Source organism: Oncorhynchus tshawytscha, linkage group LG10 (genome assembly GCF_018296145.1).
Source record: "Oncorhynchus tshawytscha isolate Ot180627B linkage group LG10, Otsh_v2.0, whole genome shotgun sequence".
Lineage (NCBI taxonomy): Eukaryota > Metazoa > Chordata > Actinopteri > Salmoniformes > Salmonidae > Oncorhynchus > Oncorhynchus tshawytscha.
In genome coordinates, this window is record NC_056438.1 from 64004418 (window position 1) to 64030389 (window position 25972).

At 40.0% G+C, this 25972-nt stretch overlaps 1 protein-coding gene across 4 annotated transcripts in view; it reads left to right on the forward strand.

Annotated features, from left to right (window-relative positions):
• LOC112260629 (acid-sensing ion channel 1C) overlaps positions 1-25972 on the forward strand; it is a 163731-nt gene that overhangs the window by 126598 nt on the left and 11161 nt on the right. For 3 of the 4 annotated variants that reach the window (XM_024435897.2, XM_024435895.2, XM_024435896.2), the window contains exons 1-7: positions 6188-7418; positions 12781-12931; positions 13353-13480; positions 21047-21197; positions 21479-21535; positions 21790-21943; positions 24439-24530. In XM_024435897.2, coding sequence (XP_024291665.1) covers positions 6684-7418; positions 12781-12931; positions 13353-13480; positions 21047-21197; positions 21479-21535; positions 21790-21943; positions 24439-24530 — 1468 coding nt within the window. In that variant the 5' untranslated portion in view covers positions 6188-6683. Of the gene's footprint in view, positions 1-6187; positions 7419-12780; positions 12932-13352; positions 13481-21046; positions 21198-21478; positions 21536-21789; positions 21944-24438; positions 24531-25972 lie in introns of those variants that run through there. The other variant, XM_024435898.2, reaches the window with a different exon arrangement.

Below are 25972 nucleotides of genomic sequence, written 5' to 3' on the forward strand. Positions count from 1 at the left end.
CATGGGGCTTACCTGTCCTTGCCACTCAGTAGCTCACCATAAGACGCTTCTGGACCCTTCTTATATCTGCTGCTTTTATACATGTCTTACTACTCCAAAGTCATCTTAATTCTTGCTAAAAAAAACTCCTGTGGCTTATTTTTAGAATTGGCATGTTTCGTTTCTAAATGTCTGAGCAAGAGTGATGGTTTCGGCGAGTTGTGAGAAAGTACTTTTGCACATATAACACACTGTGGCTGAGGAAAGGCACTACTCCCAATATAAGTGAACATATTTGTGCCTCTTCAATGGTCCAATGTCCCTATCTGTTGTTCGGTGCTTTCCCGGGTAAGTGGGCAGTAGCTCTTCAGCTGCATCAGATTGACAACTGTCAGTGCCCATGCTAGCTAGGCTAGCAACAAATGTAGAATTACTCATGCTAGCATTGGATGTGCTCGTGGAAGCAGAACAATTTGTGTCGTCGAAAGGTGCATGTGTAGTAGTACTGGTTGTAGCAGTACTACCAGTAGAGGTGGTATGTGTCTCTATGGACGTGGGCCTTACTTTATTTCCATATTTATAAATTTTTCGAGCAAACGGAATGAGCAGCAGCTACATTTGGCTACATTTGGACAATTAGTGGAATTCCCGTGAGAGTGTAACGGTTAATGTGATTGGATGTTAATTATTTGACTAGGCTACCTGTATTTGACATTGTGTTGTTATTTGGCTGAACACTAGATGGTTTAATTTTATTTTAGGCAGTGAAACGAGGCTACTCAGGTGAGAAAAAATGTTTGAAAATGTGAATCACATTTTTATTTGGCGCAACCCCGACGGCATTGCGCGTGTCTCAGTTTGGGAATAGCCGGCATAGCCTATAGAAATGTTGAGAAGCTCATGAGCCCTCATGAAGTATTTGATTCAATTTTCAAATACATTGGCATTGATGTCAGAGTGATTAGAGGGACCAGGCAGTTAGCAAGTTTGGTAGGTTACTAATGACCAGCAGCAGCATCAGAGCTTGGAGAAGCCAAATTATTGTGACTAAATCACCGCATCAGCCCTAGTCAGTAGTCAACCTTCAGTCTACAGATGTTTTCATGCCATTCATTTTTATTCAAATTGTTTTTAGACAAAATTATCAGAGAAAAAAATGTAATCTGGGCTCATTAAATATTCAAGTGTACTTTTTTCTTGAAGCAAAAAGAACGGGGAGGGAAAGCGTAATTAAAAAGCTGGTTAGACAAGACCACAGGCAGGCATTTAATGATCAGATAAGAACTTATCTGTTAAGAACTCTATTGGACTGTGCAAGAAAAAGGTCATTGAAGCTAAAGATTTAGGCAGTGCTTCAAATCGCTTATGGTTTTATAGCTCCAACAAACATTTATTGTAAGCCCTCAAACTCCAGTCAACTCTTCACCCAGTCTTCCCCTCCTAACCGGGAGAGATTTTATCATATCCTGTTTAGTATTCAGGACTATGGATTGACACAGACTTTTTTCTTAATGAGATTTGGGGAATCCACAAAGTATGGTTTAAAGAATTAGTCTTGCCTGTTTATGAATATAGGAGATGGGCATCTTTTACTATTAAATGGATGCTTTATTTCAGTATCACACTCACCACAGGGATGATAAGCTCAAAATTACAAACACAGACAGACACCTGGTTCCAAGGAGAATGTCACAGAAGTATATCTAAGGATTATTTGCTGTGGGGTATGTTGAGGCATTTTTACATTCAGCATCACTACATCAAGGGAAATATATCTGTTAGAAAAAAAGACTACCTCTACATATATTTCAGGATAATGTGTATCTCTGGAAATAAACAGAATTCATGTAAATGTAACTGTTTTGAAAACATACACTCATAGAAAGAAAGGTGCTATCTAGATCCCCATAGGAAAACCTTTTGAAAAATCTGTTATGGTTCCAGGTAGAACCCTTCTTGGTTCCACGTAGGACCCTTTCCACAGAGGGTTCTACATGGAACTGAAAAGGCCACTACGTGGAACCAAAAGGGGTTCTCCTATGGGTACAACCAAAGAACCATTTTGGAACCATTTTTTGTAAGACTGTAGCTTGTTGGTACCATTTACCCTGGGAATGGGGTAAGTTGAGCATAGGGACGGGGTAAGTTGAGCATAGGGACAGGGTAAGTTGAGTCGCCTTGGGTTATGTGGGGGATGGTGTCCTGCAACAGTGGGTGATGATGCTGGTAAATCAAAGTTATAGTCATAGAATGGGAGTGTGGTATATTGTACTGTATATCTTAAATGTATGCCTACATTCAGATATATAGTTGAAGTCAGAAGTTTACATACACTTTAGCCAAATACATTTAAACTCAGATTTTCACAATTACTGACGTTTAATCCTAGTAAAATGTCCCTGTCTTAGGTCAGTTAGGATCACCACTTTATTTTAAGAATGTGAAATTTCAGAATAATAGTAGAGAGAATTATTTATTTCAGCTTTTATGTCTTTCATCACATTCTCAATGTCACGCCTTGGTCTTAGTATTTTTGTGTTTTCTTTATTATTTGTTCAGGCCAGGGTGTGACATGGGTTTATTGTGTTGTCGTATTGGGGTTTTTGTAGGCATTGGGATTGTGGCTGATTAGGGGTGTGTCTAGCATAGGCTTGGCTGCCTGAGGCGGTTCTCAATCAGAGTCAGGTGATTCTCGTTGTCTCTGATTGGGAGCCATATTTAGGTAGCCTGGGTTTCACTGTGTATTTTGTGGGTGATTGTTCCTGTCTATGTGTTTGCACCAGATAGGGCTGTTTCGGTTTTCACTTTTCATTATTTTGTAGTTTCCGCTTGTATTGTTTTTTCCTTCATTAAAATTATATTATGAATCATCATCACGCTGCATTTTGGTCCGATCCTTGTTCTACCTCTTCATCAGAGGAGGAGATAGAAGAACGCCGTTACACTCAGTGGGTCAGAAGTTTACATACACTCAATTAGTATTTGGTAGCATTGCCTTTAAATTGTTTAACTTGGGTGAAATGTTTTGGGTAGCCTTCCACAAGCTTCCCACAATACGTTGGGTGAATTTTGGCCCATTCCTCCTGACAGGGCTGGTGTAACTGAGTCAGGTTTGTAGGCCTCCTTGCTCGCACATGCTTTTTCAGTTCTGCCCACACATGTTCTATAGGACTGAGGTCAGGGCTTTGTGATGGCTTAAGGACAACAAAGTCAAGGTATTGGAGTGGCCATTTTGCCACAACTTTGGAAGTTTGCTTGGGGTCAATGTCCTTTTGGAAGACCCATTTGCGACCAAGCTTTAACTTCCTGACTGATGTCTTGAGATGCTGCTTCAATATATCCACATCATTGTCCATCCTAATGATGCCATCTATTTTGTGAAGTGCACCAGTCACTCCTGCAGCAAAGCACCCCCACAACATGACGCAGCCACGGTGGGATGGTGTTATTCGGCTTGCAAACCTCCCCCTTTTTCCTCCAAACATAACGATGGTCATTATAGATGGTCATTATGGCCAAACATTTCTATTTTTGTTTCATCAGACCAGAGGACATTTCTCCAAAACGTACAATCTTTGTCCCCATGTGCAGTTGCAAACCGTAGTCTGGCTTTGTTATGGCGGTTTTGGAGCAGTGGCTTCTTCCTTGCTGAGCGGCCTTTCAGGGTATGTTGACATAGGACTCGTTTTACTGTGGATATAGATAATTTTGTACCTGTTTCCTCCAGCATCTTCACAGGGTCCTTTGCTGTTGTTCTGGGATTGATTTGCACTTTTCACAACAAAGTACGTTCATCTCTCGGAGACAGAATGCGTCTCTTTCCTCAGCGGTATGACGACAGTGTGGTCCCATGGTGTTTATACTTGCGTACCATTGTTTGTACAGATGAACATGGTACCTTCATGTTATGGTTTTCTTCTATCTCCTCCTCTGACAAAGAGGTGTAGCAAGGATCAGACCAAAATGCAGCGTGGTAATTTTCATACATGTTTAATAACGAATAATACAAAACCGTAACACCCAAACCATACTATACTATACTATACTATACTATACTATACTATACTATACTATACTATACTATACTATACTATACTACACAGTAACACAGAGACAGGAACAATCACCCACAAAACACTCAAAGAATATGGCTGCCTAAATATGGTTCCCAATCAGAGACAACGATAAACACCTGCCTCTGATTGAGAACCACTTCAGGCAACCATAGACTTTCCTAGATAACCCCACTATACCACAAACCCAATACCTACAAAAAAAACAAGACTAAACACACCACATAATAAACCCATGTCACACCCTGGCCTGACCAAAATAATAAAGAAAACACAAAATACTAAGACCAGGGCGTCAGTCATTTGCACTTCAGTCATTTGGAAATTGCTCCCAAGGATGAACCAGACATGTGGAGGTCTGCAAAAAGAATTCTGAGGTCTTAGCTGATTTCTTTTGATTTTCCCATTATGTCAAGCAAAGAGGCACTGAGTTTGAAGGAAGGCCTTGAAATACATCCACAGGTACACCTCCAATTGACTCAAATCATGTCAATTAGCCTATCAGAAGCTTCTAAAGCCATGACATAATTTTATGGAATTTTCCAAGCTGTTTAAAGGCACAGTCAACTTAGTGTATGTAAACTTCTGACCCACAGGAATAGTGATACAGTGAATTATAAGTGAAATAACCTGTCTTTAAACAGTTGTTGGAAAAATTACTTGTGTCATGCACAAAGCAGATGTCCTAACCGACTTGCCAAAACTATAGTTTGTTAACAACAAATTAGTGGAGTGGTTGAAAAACAAGTTTTAATCACTCCAACCTAAGTGTATGTAAACTTCCGACTTCAACTGTAGATATCTCTGTTCAATATCACTTCCATTTCTTGACCAGTTGTTATTTGTGTGGTGGTACGGTGGCGTTTGTCTCAAATTACCCTAAGGCCAACAGTTTGACTATATTAGCCTACACAGCTACAAGGATGTACTTTCATGCTAGTTTTAGGGCCTCATATTGTAAATTATAGTGAGCCCAAATTATGTATAAAACTACAGTGTGTTTACTTTGGTTTGGAAACAAGCATCATGAAACCTTTAAAAAACTTAATTCATTTGACTTTGTGAAAATTAGTTTTTTGGACCTAAATTGAGTATCACTTTGTCCATGTGGTTTCTTCCTTCACAGACTCCATATAATGATGTTTGGTCACATGATTGATTTTGTGTATGGTTTCCTAGAAACAAGGTGTGGTACAACGAACCCTTTTACTCACTCTCCACCACCCTAAACTTGATTTAAAATGTATTAAAATATGTTTGCTCCATTGCAGTAACAAATGCATGACATGCTCCCAACTTGTAACCACTTATATACAGGTGACTGGGTAGTTCAAGAGAGTTTCTGCTGCAGTCTTTGAACATCTGTCTCAGTGTTTTAAGCCCTCAATAAATATCTGCTACAAATACTGTAGGACTTTTCCCAATTAACAGAATATTATGTCTATTATACTCCAGTGGGGAAAAACTACCACGCATGCAAAAGTGTTGTGCTGATTATGTCGTAAAATGACATGGCTCTCAATACTCTTGGGTCCAATTTCCTCTGCCTGGCTGGCTCTCGAGGTTCTGAGAGGCTCTGATTCAATGAAAATAAAGCTGCTTCTTTCATATCTGTTAATTGTGTAGGAGCTCCTTGGCAGCACTTTATTTTTGAAACTAACATGTAGAACTGTCTAAGACCCAAAGAATCAAAAACAAGTGGTAAAAGTGACATTTGATACTGCCTGATTACGGTAAAAGCCCTTGTGACTGATATATCAAAGTTTATAAATGCATTTGATTGATTTTCGACTAGAATTCTGAGGGTGTAATTTGAGTTCATGTTTATTGGCTAGTATCTGATTTACTGTTCTCTGGTTTATCAATAATACAGTTGTCATGGATCCTAGTAAAGAAGCTGCTACTGTTGCAGCACTACTGTAGCAGAGTGTAGGTAGCAGTAGATGGAAATGGAACCAAGGCATTCCCTGTTGCAATAGGACTTTTTGCTGTATTCTTGCTTGTATTTTCGAAATACCGTTCCCCTTCCCCTCCTCGCATCTGTGCCTATTCTATCACTGGAGGAAAACAATTTCACTCAGTGGCTCCACCTCATTCCCATTCGACTGTAGAGAAAAGAGAGTGAGGGGGGAAAGTAACTATATATTCCTGCTGCAAGTCCACAGACAAAAGCATATCTTCCAGCTGAGCAGAAGGGAGGAGTTAATAGCTTTCTAGGCAGCGTGCGCACAAAAGGCACAAACCACTGGAAACTGGGAGAACTATTGTCTCATTGTGGAGATGAAGAGGAAGGTGAAGAAGAAAAAGAGAGACAACATCTGAGCAACGGGGATACGTGTTTACAGATTTCCTAAGTGACTGATTGCTTCAGGAATTGAACTACATGCCTGTACCTGCAACATAGTATTATCACACCCATCTGTTGATGAGAGACTGGTGTTGGTTATCTTCTCTTTAAAAAATGTAATTCCGTTTTATTTTTTTTATTAAATTGTGAAGTTACCAAGCCTAATTACTGGACAGCTGAGTCTATCTGGAGCATCGAAAAGGATATTCTTTTTCACTTTTTCCTGGAATTTATGACACCAGTTCAACCAGAAAACCCATTATGATTTTCCAGGAAGCCACTGTATGCAAAATGAAAACCCTAAAGCTTGCCTAAGAAGACTGTATTTTGGCTTGAAACTTACAGGTTGCCTTTGGACGGAGATCATGATGTTAACTGCCCCCACATCAGAATTAAACAGCCTGGGGTCTCTACCTAACGATGCCCAGGAAACCACTATCCAGAACAAAACAGGAAGGAGGAAGAAGAGCATGCTGAAACAGTCATGGATGGAGATCACCATAGCCTTCATGAGGAGGACCAAGGTCCACGGGCTGAGGTTTGTCTTCTCCCCAGACAAGACCTTACCCCAGCGGGTCCTCTGGCTCCTGGCCTTCTTTGTGTGCATGGGTCTCCTGTTCACCTGGTCCTGGAACCGCATCCTCTACCTGATGTCCTACCCGGCCGTCACCAAGATCAAGATGGTGTGGGCTCACAACATGTCCTTCCCGGCTGTGACCTTCTGCAACCACAACCTGTTCCGGGTGTCCAGTCTGACCAAGACTGACCTATACCACAGCGGCTACTGGATGGACCTGATGCATCAGAACCACACGGTCATGGAGAGGAGCCTGGCTCTTCTGAGGGACAACCACAAGTACAGCCTCCTCAACCTGCTGGACTTCAATGGCTACACCCCGTCTCCACATTACCATGTCAACACAACTGAGATGATTGGCAGGCTGGGCCACCAACTGGAGGACATGTTGCTGGAATGCAGGTTCCGGGGGGGGAACTGCACCCATCAGAACTTCACCACTGTATGTACAGTAACGTAGTCTAGAGATATAGAGACCAATGTTTGAGAGGTGTTGTTGATGGCATTTTGTGTACATGGTAATGATAATTAATTCAAGGGTGTGTTTGAATGATATTCACTCTAGCAGGTCATCTCTAGGCAGGAGGATTGAAGGTAGCTGCTGGTATCAAGTCAGATGATTTGTCTGGTCCTTGGTAAACATGCCATGTCTTTTTGGTAACACTTATTTGAAGGGTCCGTTATAAAACATTTATAAGGCATTTATAAAGTGTGTGTTCACTATTTATTAAGCATTAGTAAAGTATTTTTGCAGCCCCTAGTCTAAAGTGAGCGCTATTTATGCTTTATAAATACTTTATAAATGTTTGGAGTGTCCAGTGTTATTTCTCACAAGAAGATTGTCATGCCATTGGTAGACATTCCAGCAGTACCTGGTAAAAGAATAGGCACACAATAGAGGATATTTAAAATAATATATATATATATATATATATATATATATATATATATATATATATATATATATATATATATATATATACATTTGTGAATAATTAGCTTACTAAGATTTTCAAATGTGGGAGTAATGATTAATAAATGGTGTGCAAACTGTTTGGAAATGTTTTAGAAATGCCTTATAAAACATTTATTATGGACCCTTCACATAAAGTATTGCAGTCTTTTCTTGAGCCTATTAAACATAATAGTTGTTCAGTGAATTGTAAGAAACCAAATAATCCAAATACAGTTTAGAGAAGGTTATTGATCCATTTCTTTACATATTGTTAACACGCTAGATGATTTTAGAGCCGCAGTGGTACGGTATAACAAAGTGAATCCTACCACATTCACATTGTCTCCATCTCCAAACATGATCCTTTTAGTAACTGCTATTCAAACCACAGTGGCAGCTTCAGGGAAGACTAATGAAGGCATCAATAATTCAACCATTATAAATGTACAAAATTAAAGTTTCTGCATCTCATATTAAATATCTGGAAGTTTATTGACTGTGTGCATCCATTTCATGGGCTTATTCCTCGGAGAGGTGGATTGCTTTAGGCTTATCAGTGAAAATAAGCCCCTGAATGCACCAGTCTATAATTATAACAGTCAGCTACTCTCAATCATTTCACCTCAAAGCTATTAGCACTCTTCAAACAGATTGCTGCTAAATTTGACATGAAAAGAAAATGGATGTCATTGTTAGTCACATTCAAGTGCTTAGTAGACATGACCAATTTATCAATAGCACAGGTTTAGAAAAAATATGAATAGACAATTTGGGATTTGCGTTTAAGTAGCTGACAGATCCAGAGATTTTTATCATCTGTCATTTCAAGTTTTATCGGATTAAATGAGATTCCATCTAAAGGAGGACTTTTCTCTTTAGGTTCCGTCTTTTGACAGCTTTGACAAAGAGATTTTCCACAAAGATTTGGTACTTCATTGTGAGGCATTGTAAAGCTTCATCCTAGGGATTATTTTATATTAAACCAGCACATTTTCAAAGGTCAAACCCCCCCCAAAAAATTGAATTCCCGCTGCCATTTTGTGCAGGGGCCAGTTGCTCCGAGGGCCTCATTATGGACAGGAGGGGAGAGGAAACTGAAGCCTCGTCATGTCCGTCTGAGCCGATGTTGGTCTATCTAAGACGGGACATGGAAGCCTGACTGATATCTAGAGAGAGGCTTTGTTACGCTGTCAGAGTCATCTCTCTCTTCCCCATCATCACTCTCCCTAAAACGTTCACCACAATGGATATTGAAAGGGAAATCTGTAGCCCATGGCTACAGAGTACTGGGCTACCTGTTTCTCTTCTGATGTATATCTGTGGGACCAGAGTATTAAGCCAGGTAGTGATTAATTCAGCAACAGGGCTTGTCTTGACCATGCTAGTGTCTGTTAGTGGCTATTAAATACTGACATATTATGCCCCAGCTCAAATCAAATGGTAGTTGGCATTGTGAAAGGATTAAATAGTGGGGATTTAAGGCCTTATTCGTTTTGTTTGATGAGACAAAATACTCCCAACAAACAGGTGTACCTTTTACCTGGTATTTGAGAGAGCAGGCAGTGGCAAGCGGGTCTCGTGCCATGATCTTGGATGTGTAATATACCCATGTGTATGAACACTGTAATGGATAATTGTGCCCATACAGTACCTTACTGATGTATCACCTGTCCTGTGGTTATGAATATACAGTGGGGCAAAAAAGTATTTTTTTTTTGCAATTGTGCAAGTTCTCCCACTTAAAAAGATGAGATAAGCCTGTAATTTTCATCATAGGTACACTTCAAGTATGACAGACAAAATGAGAAAAAAATCCAGAAAATCACATTGTAGGATTTTTAATTAATTTATTTGCAATTTATTTGAATTTATTTGAAAATAAGTATTTGGTCACCTACAAACAAGCAAGATTTCTGGCTCTCACAGACTTCTTCTTTAAGAGGCTCCTCTGTCCTCCACTCGTTACCTGTATTAATGGCACCTGTTTGAACTTGTTATAAGTATAAAAGACACCTGTCCACAACCTCAAACAGTCACACTCCAAACTCCACTATGGCCAAGACCAAAGAGCTGTCAAAGGACACCAGAAACAAAATTGTAGACCTGCACCAGGTTGGGAAGACTGAATCTGCAATAGGTAAGCAGCTTGGTTTGAAGAAATCAACTGTGGGAGCAATTATTAGGAAATGGAAGACATACAAGACCACTGATAATCTCCCTCGATCTGGGGCTCCACGCAAGATCTCACCCTGTGGGGTCAAAATGATCACAAGAACGGTGAGCAAAAATCCCAGAACCACACGGGGGGACCTAGTGAATGACCTGCAGAGAGCTGGGACCAAAGTAACAAAGCCTACCATCAGTAACACACTACGCCGCCAGGGACTCAAATCCTGCAGTGCCAGACATGTCCCCCTGCTTAAGCCAGTACATGTCCAGGCCCATCTGAAGTCTGCTAGAGAGCATTTGGATGATCCAGAAGAAGATTGGGAGAATGTCATATGGTCAGATGAAACCAAAATATAACTTTTTGGTAAAAACTCAACTTGTCGTGTTTGGAGGACAAAGAATGCTGAGTTGCATCCAAACAACACCATACCTACTGTGAAGCATGGGGGTGGAAACATCATGCTTTGGGGCTGTTTTTCTGCAAAAGGACCAGGACGACTGATCCGTGTAAAGGAAAGAATGAATGGGGCCATGTATCATGAGATTTTGAGTGAAAACCTCCTTCCATCAGCAAGGGCATTGAAGATGAAACGTGGCTGGGTCTTTCAGCATGACAATGATCCCAAACACACCGCCCGGACAACGAAGGAGTGGCTTCGTAAGAAGCATTTCAAGGTCCTGGGTGGGCTAGCAAGTCTCCAGATCTCAACCCCATAGAAAATCTTTGGAGGGAGTTGAAAGTCCGTGTTGCCCAGCAACAGCCTCAAAACATCACACAGATCTGCATGGAGGAATGGGCCAAAATACCAGCAACAGTGTGAAAACCTTGTGAAGACTTACAGAAAACGTTTGACCTCTGTCATTGCAAACAAAGGGTATATAACAAAGTATTGAGATAAACTTTTGTTATTGACAAAATACTTATTCTCCAACATAATTTGCAAATAAATTCATTAAAAATCCTACAATGTGATTTTCTGGATTTTTTTCCCTCATTTTGTCTGTCATACTTGAAGTGTACCTATGATGAAAATTACAGGCCTCTCTCATCTTTTTAAATGGGAGAACTTGCACAATTGGTGGCTGACTAAATACTTTTTTTGCCCCACTGTACATGTCGGTGATAACTGTATGACAGTATAGATAAAACCCTTAGAGCACTGCATGACCAATCAATTCCACCTCGGTGAAATTAAATCACTTACACAGCAAAATGCATAGAGAATTTAAAGCCATTATCGCTTTTATCTATTTTAACTTTTAATTTTAAGTTATAGCTCACCAGCCACGTGTGTCAGTTATGCAAAATCAGATGCAGCATTCTAAGAGGCTCCTAATGATTATTTCTGCTCTGCTGGCACACATGAAAGCAAAGTCGCCCATCTGAGAGAATTTGTAAAAAATTAAAAATTAAAATTAAAATGAAACGTCAATATGAAATGTGTGAGAGATGGTGCTAAAAGAACATGGTGGTGCTATACTGGAATATCAGCACTGTATATCTCTGAATCAGTTAAACCAGCTGGCTATTTGCTGCAGGCAAAATGTTTTCTGTACCAATACTTAATAGTACAGATGTAGGATCTTAATTTGAGACAGTTTGCTACAGCAATTTGAAGCAGTGGAATTTCTGCTGACTTCTGTGCTGCTCTTGGGAGCCAATTCTTAATACACCTAAATCATGGCTGGTAATTCACAAAGCTTAATTATTTATTTTGTTCTCTCTTACTCAGAGTCTGCTACCATTGCCTTTCTGTTACACCACAAAATATTATTTTCACACTCAAAGGAAATGGATTTACTTTTATACAAAAGGAATTTGACAACAGCTTGCCATTGTTCTTTGTATTTTATGAAAAGCCAACCAGTCAATGTTATTTTTCTCACTACATGTTATTATGCATTACTGAATCCAATTTATGTACAGATGTAGAATCTTTATTTGAGCCAGTTTGTACAGCAGGAAAACAATCCTGCAGCAACAGGAAATGTGAATTATTATGTGGATTATAATATTTTGTAGGGGTTGATACATTTTCTTAAGGGAAAGTCAAGTCTGAAATTTCAAAGTGAAAATGACATGCTTCAGAAGCCTTTTAAAACATTAACTCTACTGCAAGTTGTACATTTCCTGGAAATGTTATCCTGCAAAAGGGTGATCCAATTAAGATTCTACATCTAGAGATTACCATTGAGATGCATTGGTACAAGTTAATGCTTTCGAAGGGGTCTATAAGACACTTCCTAATATAAATTGTATTTGAACAATCTAATTTAGTGTTTTGTGGGATGGAAGAGGTTGGGTTTTGGCTATATTGCTTTGGATTAACTGGAACTTTCAGTTTTAATGGAAAATACATCCTAAAGAAGTATCTAAATTACTCAGGGGAAATTTTAAAAAATGGTTCTGGGTAAAGATTGCCAGTTGCCACAGTAGAGGTGTTAATTTATTTATTCATTCATCATTCTAGTATCTTGTTTGGTTCAGTGTTTTCTCAGATAATTACCTGCAAAGCTTTCCTGCCCAGCAACCCTATCCCCAACCGCAGTTTAAATTGGTCTACACAGAGAGAAACCATTGCTCAAAGTGACTGTGCTGTTTACTGTCTGTGTTGTCGCTATGTCAAAACAATGTTGTTGCATTGAGTTAATGTCATGTACCTTCTTCTTCTTCTTGCAGATTTACACGAGGTACGGTAAATGCTACACGTTCAACTCTGGTTTGGATGGCAACCCGATGTTGACAACGTTGAAAGGTGGGACAGGAAATGGTCTGGAGATCATGTTAGATATCCAACAAGATGAATACTTACCTGTTTGGGGAGAGACAGGTGAGTACCCAGTGGTATGACACCACTTAATTAGTACCACAATAACTGATCTGTCCATAAATACAATAATGACTTTGGATTTTGGGACATTGGTAGAATGAACTTTACACATCAACCAGCTGACTGACATGTATTCATTCAAGGTTCCTTCCTAGTGCTGAATTTGACCTGTACACTATTACAACAACATATAGTTTAACAACTTATCCAACACAACATTTATTGTCTCCGTCCTGGGAAAAATAGTTCATTCTTAGCACTGCATTTTCAACACGTGGCTTTATCACAACAGATGTCCAATATCCAGTAAAAACACATATCTCATTCCCAACACAACAAGCAATGTCTCTGACCAGGGAACACCGATCAGCAGAGGTTCCTGTTGTTACATTCTCTAGCCTGCTGTTGTATGTATCCACAGATGAGACCTCGTACGAAGCAGGCATCAAGGTTCAGATTCACAGCCAGGATGAACCTCCCTTCATTGACCAGCTGGGATTTGGTGTGGCCCCTGGTTTTCAAACTTTTGTGTCATGTCAGCAGCAACTGGTACATACTGCTTAGCCTTTTGCACAAACACCTATCCCTTCCTTCCTTCCTTTTTTTCTACTTCAATCCTCCTCTCGCTCTGCTTTTGTCTGTGTTTTTATCCAAAGCCCCAACCCTTCTTCCTTCTCCTGTCATTGGCTATACATCTGTGTCTCAGAGCCTGGAGAAAAATATATTCTGTTTATCTTATTGTATAATGCACGTAATAGCATGCGACCAGCACAATCGCTAAATCTGAACAGAAACCGTCTAATGATTCTGAACTGAAGTAGTAACAATATAATATTTGCTACCTAGTATGTATCCAACAAGGAATACAGAAGGAGAGACAGATTGGATGTACAAAGCAGAAATTGCCTGTAAATGTATTTACACTGTTATTGGTGGCCAGAGCTACAGTACCCCAGGCAGTTCACACGCAATCTCTGACAGCTCAAAGGTATATTTTCCATATAATCTTGCTGTCGCTGATACCAGTTGGATAGAGAACAATAGCATAATATATGCTACAGATGTAAGATCTTAATTTGATCACCCTGTTGCATGAAGACATTCCTGCAATGCAGGCTTCTGAGGTTTGTCATTTTTGATTTTCCCTTATGAAAAACGTATAAATGAATTATAATCCACATAATAATTCACATTTCCTGTTGATGCAGGATTATTTTCCTGCTGTAGCGAACTGGCTCAAATTAAGATCCTACATGTGTACATAAATTGGATTTAGTCATGCATAATAACACTATGTAGAGAGAAAAATAACATTCGGGAGACTTTGGTTTGCTTTTCATAAAATACAAAGAACGAGTTACATTTTGTGGTGTAACGAAAAGGCAATGGTACCACAATTATCATGGCTTTGAGTAAGAGAGGACCAACAATATCATTAAGCTTTGTGAATTACCGGCTGTGACTGAAGTGTAGTCAGAAATGCCTCCCAAGATTAGCACAGAATTCAGCAGAAATTTCATTGCTTCAGATGCTCTCTCTCTCGTTCAAATCAATTCCACATGCTAAATAAATACAAATCACGAAAGATGGAGCATCTGGTACATTGAATCAAAAATATTTCCAGAGGATTTCATTTACATTGTATGGATACATTTCAGATGGAAAAAAAGACCTAGCTATAGGCTACAGACAGTGCCTGTAACCACAGTCCTATACAGTAGCCTATATCTATTGGGCACTGTGAACAGTCGTAACGGAGCAGCAACATCTACACTGAACAAAAATATAAACGCCACAAGTATTGTGTTGGTGTTGGTACAATGTTTCATGAGCTTAAATAAAAGATCCTACAAATTTTCCATAAGCGCAAAAAGCTTATTTCTCTCAAATTTCTAGCACAAATTCGTTTACATCCCTGATAGTGAGCATTTTTCCTTTGCAAAGATAGTACATCTCCCTGACAGGTGTGGCATATCAAGCAGCTAATTAAACAGCATGATCATTACACATGTGCACCTTCTGCTGGGAAAAATAATAGGCCACACTAAAAATGTGCAATTTTGTCACACAACTCAATGCCACAGATTTCAAAAGTTTTGAGGGAGCGTGCAATTGGCATGTTTTAATTTTAAAAATATATATAACTAGGCAAGTCAGTTAAGAACAAATTCTTATTTACAATAACGGCCTACCCCGGCGACACTGGGCAAATTGTGCGTCACCCCCTATGGGACTCCCAATCACTCCCAAGCCTCTTGCACTGAGATGCAGTGCCTTAGACCACTGCGCCACTCGGGAGCACTGCAGGAATGTTAACTGCAGGAATGTCCTCCAGTGCTGTTTCCAGAGATATTCATGTTAATTTCTCTACAATAAACTGCCTCCGTTGTTTTAGAGAATTTGGCAGTATGTACAACCGGTCTCACAACCGTAGACCACGTGTATGGTGTTGTATGGGCAAGCGGTTTGCTGATGTCAACATTGTGAAAGAAGTGCCCCAAGGTGGCAGTGAGGTTATGGTATAGGCAAGAATAAGCTAAGGACAATGAACACAATTACATTGTATCAATGGCAATTTGAATACACAGAGACACTGTGACGAGATCCTGAGGCCCATTGTCTTGCCATTCATCCGCCACCATCACCTCATGGCCTTATGTAGCAAGGATCTGTACACAATTCCTGGAAGCTGAAAATGCCTGCATACTCACCAGACATGTCACTCATTGAGCCTGTTGGGATGCTCTGGACCGACATGTATGACAGTGTGTTCCAGTTCCCGCCAATATCCAACAACTTCTCACAGCCATTGAAAAGGAGTGGGGCAGCATTCCACAGGCCACAATCGACAGAATGATCAACTCTATCTGAAGGAGATGTGTCGCGCTGCAGGAGGCAAATGGTGGTCGCACCAGATATTTACTAGTTTTCTGATCCACGCCCCTACCTTTTTTAAAGTTATCTGTGACTAACAGATACGTATCTGTATTCCCATTCATGTGAAATCCATAGATTAGGGCCTAATTAATATATTTAAATTGACTGATTTCCTTATATGAACTGTAACTCTTATATGAACTGTAAAATCTTTTAAGTTGTTGCATGTTGCGTTTATATTTTTGTTCAGTATAGTATCCATTATCCAGTTGTCAGACACAAATATTAAAATCAATGTAGTCTTCCATTAGGGCAGATGTCAGGACCACAGGAGTCATTTTAATACTGAACTAAAATGTCTCTAATAAGTCTGTATTCCATGTGGTCACAATGGTCTGCTTGCCAGATCCATAGGTCATCTATTTCACAGTCCTGTCATTGTCACTAACTGTAACCATATCCAGGGTTAAATCAGTGAACATCAAACATACGTTAATAGATTCTCTTCGCAGTGTTCTTTCGAGTTGAGCAGCCAACACTTCCTTCAATAATAGAACAGGTGCATGTCCATAATACCCACATTGTTTTTCACATCAAAACCCAGACAAATCAAAATGTGTCAAAGGAACTTTTTCTACTACTGCATAATCATTTAAAGAGGATAGAAAATAGTATTACAAACCGTGCACCAGCGCCGGTTCCACGCATAAGTGACATAGACGGTCTCAATTGACTCTATTGAGAGTAAGAATAGTAGAATACACCAGGTGTAACTTCAGAATTTGTTTGTGCATCAGCAGTTTTTCTCTTGTTATGTCTGTCACTGACAGTCACTCAATTAGCCATGTGTGCGAACAACTTTTAGACTGGTTGTTAGTCGAGCCAGCTATCTAAACATGCTGTAATCATGGCCAAATACTGACCGGGCACACAGGGCACGTGCCTAGGGGCCCTGACCTCCAGGGGCTCCCATAGATTTTTTTTGTAATTCTCACTCAGATATCATATTAACATGGCATAAGAAATTACAAAATGTGTTGTATTGCAGGAAATGTGCTTTAAAACGGCAAATATTCTGCTCAAGCCCATGTCAAAATCTGTAGAATTGCAGGAAAATTGCTCTAAAACTGCTAAATAATTTTCTCTGCCCCATGGCATAATGAGTAGAATTGAATGAAATGTTATAATATTGCAGTTTTCTCTCCCCATTGCAAAATGTAGAGAATAGCAGAACACTTGCTTTAAAACTACCACATTTTCTCTATGGCCCATGGCAAAATGTGGAGAATTGAAATTTTCTCAAGACGGGGCCAGTAAAATGTTTTTCCGCAAGGTGGGGGCCCCCCAACGAAACCTGCTTAGGGCCCCCAAAAGGCTAGAGCCAGCCCTGCATTGCACATTGTTTTTTTGTCCATAAAATAAAATCTAATAAAATCTATTGCAATAACATGCCACTCAGGCTGCAGCTTGTGAAATCCTGTGGTTTGAAAACAGTGACAGGACAGTGAAATACAGCTGTGATCTTTTGATAGATATTTTCTTCGGCAACCACTTTATTGTAAAGGACCTCAGCAAAGTGTCACTGATGTCACAATGTCACGTTTTATACACCCATTGAAGATACAAATCTCATTAGGTGTCAGAACTCAGTTTCTCTTGAGTAGGGGTTTGTGGCACTTTTCCTACTGAATGAGTTACAAACTCATCAGAAATTAATTATAATACCTAGAATTACACCTTGAACCACAAGTTATTCAAAAAAGCCTTTGATCCCAGAGAAGATATTGTTTGGTACAAGTCACAAGTCTCTTCAAAATCCCTCACGCCATATTCAACAGAATAACATAGGGTTATCGGTGCAGTGCATCTCTAAAACAGACAATTGGACACAACAATCCAAACAACACTGAATTCTGAATTCAATCGACTTCCCTTGTAAAGTAGCTATGAGTAGATATATAAGGTGATATGTAAATTCATCTGTTCTTATGACTAGAGCAATTCATTTATAATAATTGTACTGAATTGATTAGTGTGCCATTTAAATCTGATAGGAATCATCTATCATAGGCTCTTGAGTGGCGCAGCGGTCTAAGGCACTGCATCTCAGTGCTAGGGGCATCACTACAGACCATGGTTCAATCCCTGGTTCAATCTCGGGCTGTATCACAACCGGCCATGATCAAGAGTCCTATAGGGCGGCACACAATTGACCCAGCCTTGTCCGGATTAGGGCAGGGTTTGGCCAGGGTAGGCCGTCATTGTAAATAAGATTTTTTACGTAACTGACTTGCCTAGTTAAATAAAGGTTAAAAAAAATATTATAATAATCATACTAGTAAGACCATCTCAAATGAATCCAAATTGATTGCTAAAAATGTTTAACCCCATATCCTTTTGATTATTTAAGCATTTTCAAACCCTTTTCGGAGGGATTGATCAATATATCAATATATGATTATACTTCCATTCACCAGAACCACTCAAATCTGCCTCACTTCAACCACATGATACAAACAGGTCTCCCAATGTCAGTGGAAGAAATGTCTGAACTAAATAAAGGACAACTTCATTCTGCAGCAAGCGAATACAGTATAATAACTTGTGGTGGAAATTTGGAACGCTATTTTTACCAACAATCGAGCTTCAAGTGGCCGAGAACAATTATTGAGAGATGACTGAATGACAAGAAATGTATGTTTCTGAACCAGTTTTGGGTTTGTGTCCTCAGACATGGGCTCAGCTGTTTTGGGGCTCAGTAAGATGAACACCTATAGGTTGACTGGCTGGCTGCTTACTGTATATCTGAGAGCCAAACAAAGGGCTTTGACAGATGTTGTCCGTGTCAAAATCGGTAGTTGGTGACGTGTTCACTGGTCCCTCCCCTATATGAGAAGTCCTATGAGGCCTGAGTAAAGGTTCAGATTCACTAGTCAGAGCCTCCTCTCCCACACTAGATAGGTTTTGGGGTGGAAGCCCTCGGCCAACTGTAACCCCAGGCTTCCAAAGGTTAGTTTCCTCCCAAGTGCAGAGGGTGGCATACCATAGCATACCGTAGTGTACCATAGCATACCGTAGTGTACCATAGCATACCGTAGTGTACCATAGCATACCGTAGTGTACCATAGCATACCGTAGTGTACTGTAGCTTAACGTAGCGTACTGTAGCATACCATATGTACAATAGCGTACATAGCAAACCTCCCAATCTCATTACCAATCAAGTCTTCATGATGGAATGGACCAATCACCTCCCTCCATGTGGCTGTCGTGACCTCATTTCAACGACTGTCCCTTCCTGGTTCATCTCTGTCTTATGTCTCTTCATAACTACCATCACTATAGAATATCAGCACATAATGTTATCCTTTCCAGCTAACACATTAAACACTCATTATCCAGTCTTTGTCTTCATAAAAGCTGTTGTGTATATGGTGCAACCAATATTATTGTGCAGTTATGTTTAGTTTGTTTTGTTGTTTTTGGGCTTTGCATTTGAATGTTGTATATTGCTGGGATAATCTACATCTGGCTAATGCCTTCTGTTAGCCAATCATTGTGTTTAATGTGGTTATATTACCCTCCCAGAGTAAAGTCCTAGGAGACATTAACCAGATTCAGAGGATCCCAGGAGTATGCAACATTCAAATGCAAAGCACAAAAACAACAAAACAAATAAACATACTGTAACTGCAAAATAATATTGGTTGCACCATATTCAACAGCTTGTATGAAGACAAAGACTGGATAATGAGTGTTTAATGTCTAGAGGGCCTGTTATTTTCTCTGGGTTTTTATTTCCTACATGGATAATGTTTATGAGAGGCTGTAGCCTGGCAATCAAGTTCCATAAAGAATGAATCAAGTATTCCATTTCAAGTCACTTCATGACTTACTGGCACTCTGTATCTGTCACACTCAGTCTTCCAATGCATGCAGACGCAAGAGACGGTCAAGGGTAGATTTGGGGAAAATGATTGAGAAGTTTGGAAAATCTCTAAGCCACACCAAGGTCTTTTTCAGTTATCTGTTATGTCCAATGGGCTATGTGCTTCTCTGAATGTTGGTACATACACAAATACAGTTGAAGTGGGGAGTTTACATACACCTTAGCCAAATACATTTAAACTCAGTTTTTCACAATTCCTGACATTTAATCCTAGTAGAATTCCCTGTCTTAGGCCAGTTAGGATCACCACTTTATTGTGAAATGTCAGAATAATAGTAGAGAGAATGATTTATTTCAGCTTTTATTTCTTTCATCACATTCCCAGTGGGTCAGAAGTTTACATACACTCAATTAGTATCGGGTAGCATTGCCTTCAAATTGTTTAACTTGGGTCAAACGTTTCGTGTAGCCTTCCACAAGCTTCCCACAATAAGTTGAGTGAATTTTGGCCCATTCCTCCTGACAGAGCTCAGAGTCAGTTTGTAGGCCTCCTTGCTCGCACACGCTTTTTCAGTTTTGCCCACAAATGTTCTATTTGATTGAAGTCAGGGCTTTGTGATGGACACTCCAATACCCTGACTTTGTTGTCCTTAAGCCATTTGCCACAACTTTGGAAGTAAGCTTGGGGTCATTGTCCATTTGGAAGATCCATTTGCGACCAAGCTTTAACTTCCTGACTGATGTCTTGAGATGTTGCTTCAATATATCCACATCATTGTCCTTCCTCGTGATGCCATCTATTTTGTGACGTGAACCAGTCCATCCTGTAGCAAAGCACCCCCACAGCATGATGCTGCCAACCCCGTGCTTCACGGTTGAGATGGTGTTCTTTAGCTTATAAAGCCTCCCCCTTTAACCTCCAAACATAAAGATGGTTGTTATGGCCAAACAGTTCTATTTTTGTTTCATCAGACCACAGGACATTTCTCCAAAAAGTACGATCTTTGTCTCCAAAAAGTTTTAATGACTCAAACCTAAGTGTATGTAAACTTTCAGGAATAGACCTGACCTGCATCACTGATTTCCTGCATGGTGTCTGCTTGTTGTTTTCTGTGAGCTGTGTTTATCAGTTACACTGTTGTCTGAGTGGAATATTCTTATAGATGTGAACAGAAGCCAGAAAACGTGTCTTTATTTCATTATGTTCCCTTATTAATTGTTCAATACATATGTTTGTTTTTTTGTCTGCTTGTGTGCACTTTTATTTTGGATTTCCTGCTGGGCTTGACTAGATGTTGTTGAAAGTGGCCAATATACTGAGGGGAAATCTATGCTCTGTTCTGTCGCAGCTTCAGTACCTCCCTCCCCCATGGGGAGACTGCAAGTCCACTCCCATCGACTCTGAGTTCTTCTCCACGTACAGCATCACAGCCTGCCGTATCGACTGTGAGACACGCTACCTGGTGGAGAACTGTAACTGCAGGATGGTCCACATGCCTGGTACTCACACACATCTTGGCTTGACCGTCACATAGTTCCTCAATGGAATATGATTAATAATGTTTTCTGTGTTGTTGTTGTTATTCATAGGAATATGTAGTTATGTTAACATTACATTTTTGTTTTGCCCCCTCTCTCTCTCTCTCTCTCTCTCTCTCTCTCTCTCTCTTCTCTCTTCTCTCTCTCTCTCTCTCTCTCTCTCTCTCTCTCTCTCTCTCTCTCTCTCTCTCTCTCTCTCTCTCTCTCTCTCTCTCTCTCTCTCTCTCTGACGTGTTGAATAGGGACCTCAACAGTATGCACACCAGAGCAGTACAAAGACTGTGCAGACCCAGCTTTAGGTAAGGCAGAAACAATGGTAATGATATAAGGATTAGGAATATGAACCAGTTATCACTGATCAGTAGATACACCAAACAATATTTTAGTTTGAGATATGAGTACGAAAGCGTTTATACAATACAGCATTTTGAAATAAGGAACTGCTGAGCAGCAAAGGTTGTTTTTGCAGCTTCTTTTGAATTGTACTACCTTTTATCATGGGGCCTGTAGTGAATTGGGCCCAGGACTCCCATTCTATTGTCATCCCCCACAGACTTCTTGGTAGAGAAAGACAACGACTACTGTGTGTGTGAGACACCCTGCAGCATGACACGCTATGGCAAAGAGCTGTCCATGGTGAAAATACCCAGTAAAGCCTCTGCCAAATATCTGGCCAAGAAATTCAACAAAACTGAACAGTACATTGGGTAAGTATCTGGATAGTTACAGTGAGTTAACAACTTCAAATTAATTTAGTCTCAAATAGCCGCCTGTCCCTTTTAATAGTCGGCAATGGTACACATTTCAGCAAATAAATGACTGTTTCAAATAAACGCTGGGTCTAAATGAATTGTTTCCAATTTTACCATGAATTGTTTACTAGGTTTAACGTGAGATTTGTTGCATTAAATAATTAAGTAATGACTCTGAAAAAATATGGCAATCAATCTGTTTTTATTGCCATTAAGAAATTGACAGCCATTGGCTGCTAACAGCTGAGAACTGCTAGCTAGCTGGCTAGCATAAAAACAGCTAACAACTTCGGGAGTACGGACCCCCAGAAATCATGCTCCAGTTGCGGATTACGCTCTAGTGGTCAAAAGTAAGAACTGACGAAAATGCACAGTCAAAGAGAGAATAATTATTCTGTCAAGGAAGTTTTATTTTATTTTAAAAGAGGTATACTTAGAGAGAAGACATGTAACACAGTGCTTAAATGATAACATATTAGTGCAGGAAATAAAAAAATGTATTAAAATACTGGAAGTGGACTTAAACAATGAACTACAGTTGAAGTCGAAAGGCTACATACACTTAGGTTGGAGTCATTAAAACTCGTTTTTCAACCACTCCACAAACTATAGTTTTGGCAAGTCGGTTAGGACATCGACTTTGTGCATGACACAGGTCATTTTTCCAACAATTGTTTACATACAGATTATTTCACTTGCAACTCACTGTATCACAATTCCAGTGGGTCAGAAGTTTATATGCACTAAGTTGACTGTGTTTTCAATCAGCTTGGAAAATTTCAGAAAATGATATCATGGCTTTAGAAGCTTCTGATAGGCTAATTGACATGATTTGAGTCAATTGGAGGTGTACCTGTGGATGTATTTCAAGGCCTACCTTCAAACTCAGTGCCTCTTTGCTTGACATCATGGGAAAATCAAAACAAATCAGCCAAGACCTAAGAAGAAAAATTGTAGACCTCCACAAGTCTGGTTAATCCTTGGGAGCAATTTCCAAACGCCTGAAGGTACCACGTTCATCCGTACAAACAATAGTACGTAAGTATAAACACCATGGGACCACACAGCCATCATACCGCTCAGGAAGGAGACGCGTTCTGTCTGTCTCCTAGAGATGAACGTACTTTAGTGTGAAAAGTGCAAATCAATCCCAGAACAACAGCAATGGACCTTGTGAAAATGCTGGAGGAAACAGTAAAACAAGTCCTATATCGACATAACCTGATAGGCCGCTCAGCAAGGAAGAAGCCACTGCTCCAAAACTGCCATAACAAAGACAGACTACGATTTGCAACTGCACATGGGGACAAATATCGTACTTTTTGGAGAAATGCCCTGTGGTCTGATAGAACAAAAATAGAACTGTTTGGCCATAATGACCATCGTTATGTTTGGAGGAAAATGGGGAGGCTTGCAAGCCGAAGAACAATATCCCAAACGTGAAGCACGAGGTTGGCAGCATCATGTTGTGGGGGTGCTTTGCTGCAGGAGGGACTGGTTCACTTCACAAAATAGATTGCATCATGAGGAAGGACAATGATGTGGATATATTGAAGCAACATCTCAAGACATCAGTCAGGAAGTTAAAGCTTGGTCGCAAATGGGTCTTCCAAATGGTCAATGACCCCAAGCAAACTTCCAAAGTTGTGGCAAAATGGCTTAAGGACAACAAAGTCAGGGTATTGGAGTGGCCATCACAAAGCCCTGACCTCAGTCCTATAGAAAATGTGTGGGCAGAGCTGAAAAAGCATGTGTGAGCAAGGAGGCCTACAAACCTGACTCAGTTACACCAGCTCTGTCAGGAGGAATGGGCCAAAATTCACTCAACTTATTGTGGAAAGCTTGTGGAAGGCTACCAAAAACATTTGACCCAATTTAAACAATTTGAAGGCAATGCTACCAAATACTAATTGAGTGTATGTAAACAACTTCAGACCCACTGTGATGAAATAAATAAAAGCTGAAATAAATCATTCTCTCTACTATTATTCTGACATTTCGCATTCTTAAAATAAAGTGGTGATCCTAACTGACCTAAAACAGGGATTTTTTACTAGGATTAAATGTCAGGAATTGTGAAAAACTGAGTTTAAATGTATTTAGTGTATGTTAACTTCCGACTTCAACTGTATGCAAATGAGCAAAAGCTGTGTACATTAAGGAAACAGAAGTCTCTATCTATTAAGCGCTTGTTGTGTTCAGTGATTTAAGCAAATAATCACCCTGGCTATTAATTGAAGTTTTACGGTAAGTGACGTAACGATCAGAGGTTTGCATTTTGATTAAAAGAAATCATAATAAAAGTATGATATTGGTCTCCACCATTCACCTTTATTGTAAATTAATGCAAAATGTCTCAGAATTAGCAAATTAAATCAATCAATTGTATCTCTAAGATAGATGTATGTTATATAGTAACACCTTTTCGATGTATTTGTTTTTGTCTCTAGAGAAAACTTACTAGTCCTGGACATCTTCTTTGAGGCATTGAATTATGAGAAGATTGAACAGAAGAAGGCGTATGAAATTGCAGGGTTGCTTGGTGAGCGATTGTTTCAAGTTTTCCCATCAGGTTCATGATCTGTTTTTACGAATGAGAGGAAACGCACTAGGCCTGAACATCACATCCTCAGCAAGCACTACACGTTGTCCCATTGTGTGATCATGCCTGCTGGTCTAAACTCCTTTTGAGACTATTTTCTTTGAACCTGTAAGACTCGGTCGAATGCATTATTAGAATGTACTTGAAAAGAGCACTCAGTCAGGAGAGGCAGATGAAAAGCAAAGTCTGGATGGACGGTTTCTGGTCTGAGTCTGACAGCTCTCCTCATCTTGCTGAGAGACAGAGCTTAAGTTAATGTTTCAGGAATCGTTTTGTGCACTATGTTTTAAATTATTTTTATTTCACCTTTATTTAACCAGGTAGGCCAGTTGAGAACAAGTTCTCATTTACATCTGCGACATGGCCAAGATAAAGCAAAGCAGTGCGACACAAACAACAACACAGAGTTACACATGGAATAAACAAACATACAGTCAATAACACAATATAAAAAAATCTATATATAGTGTGTGCAAATGATGTAAGATTAGAGAGGTTAGGCAATAAATAGGCCGTAGTGACAAAGTAATTACAATTTAGCAATTAAACACTGGAGTGATAGATGTGCAGAAGATGAATGTGCAAGTGGGGTGCAATGGAGCCCACATTTAAAAAACAAAAAACAATATGGGGATGAGGTAGTTGGATGGGCTATTTAAAGATGGGCTATGTACAGGTGCAATGATCTGTGAGCTGCTCTGACAGCTGATGCTTAAAGTTAGTGAGGGAGATATGAGTCTCCAGCTTCAGTGATTTTTGTAATTCGTTCCAGTCATTGGCAGCAGAGAACTGGAAGGAAATGCGGCCAAAGGAGGAATAGGTTTTGGGGATGACCAGTGAAATATACCTGCTGGAGCGCGTGCAAGGGTGGGTGCTGCTATCGTGACCAGTGAACTGAGATAAGGCGGGGCTTTACCTAGCAAAGACTTATAGATGACCTGGAGCCAGTAGGTTTGGCGACGAATATGAAGCGAGGGCCAGCCAACGAGAGCATACAGGTCGCAGTGGTGGGTAGTATATGGGGCTTTGGTGACAAAACAGGTGGCACTGTGATAGACTGCATCCTATTTGCTGAGTAGAGTGTTGGAGGCTATTTTGTAAATGACATTGCCGAAGTCAAGGATCGGTAGGATGGTCAGTTCTACGAGGGTATGTTTGACAGCATGAGTGAAGGATGCTTTGTTGCTGAATAGGAAGCCAATTCTAGATTTAATTTTGGATTGGAGATGCTTAATGTGAGTCTGGAAGGAGAGTTTACAGTCTAACCAGACACCTAGGTATTTGTAATTGTCCACATATCAGAACCGTCCAGAGTAGTGATGCTGGACGGGCGGGCAGGTGCGAACAGCGATCGGTTGAAGAGCATGCATTTAGTTTCACTT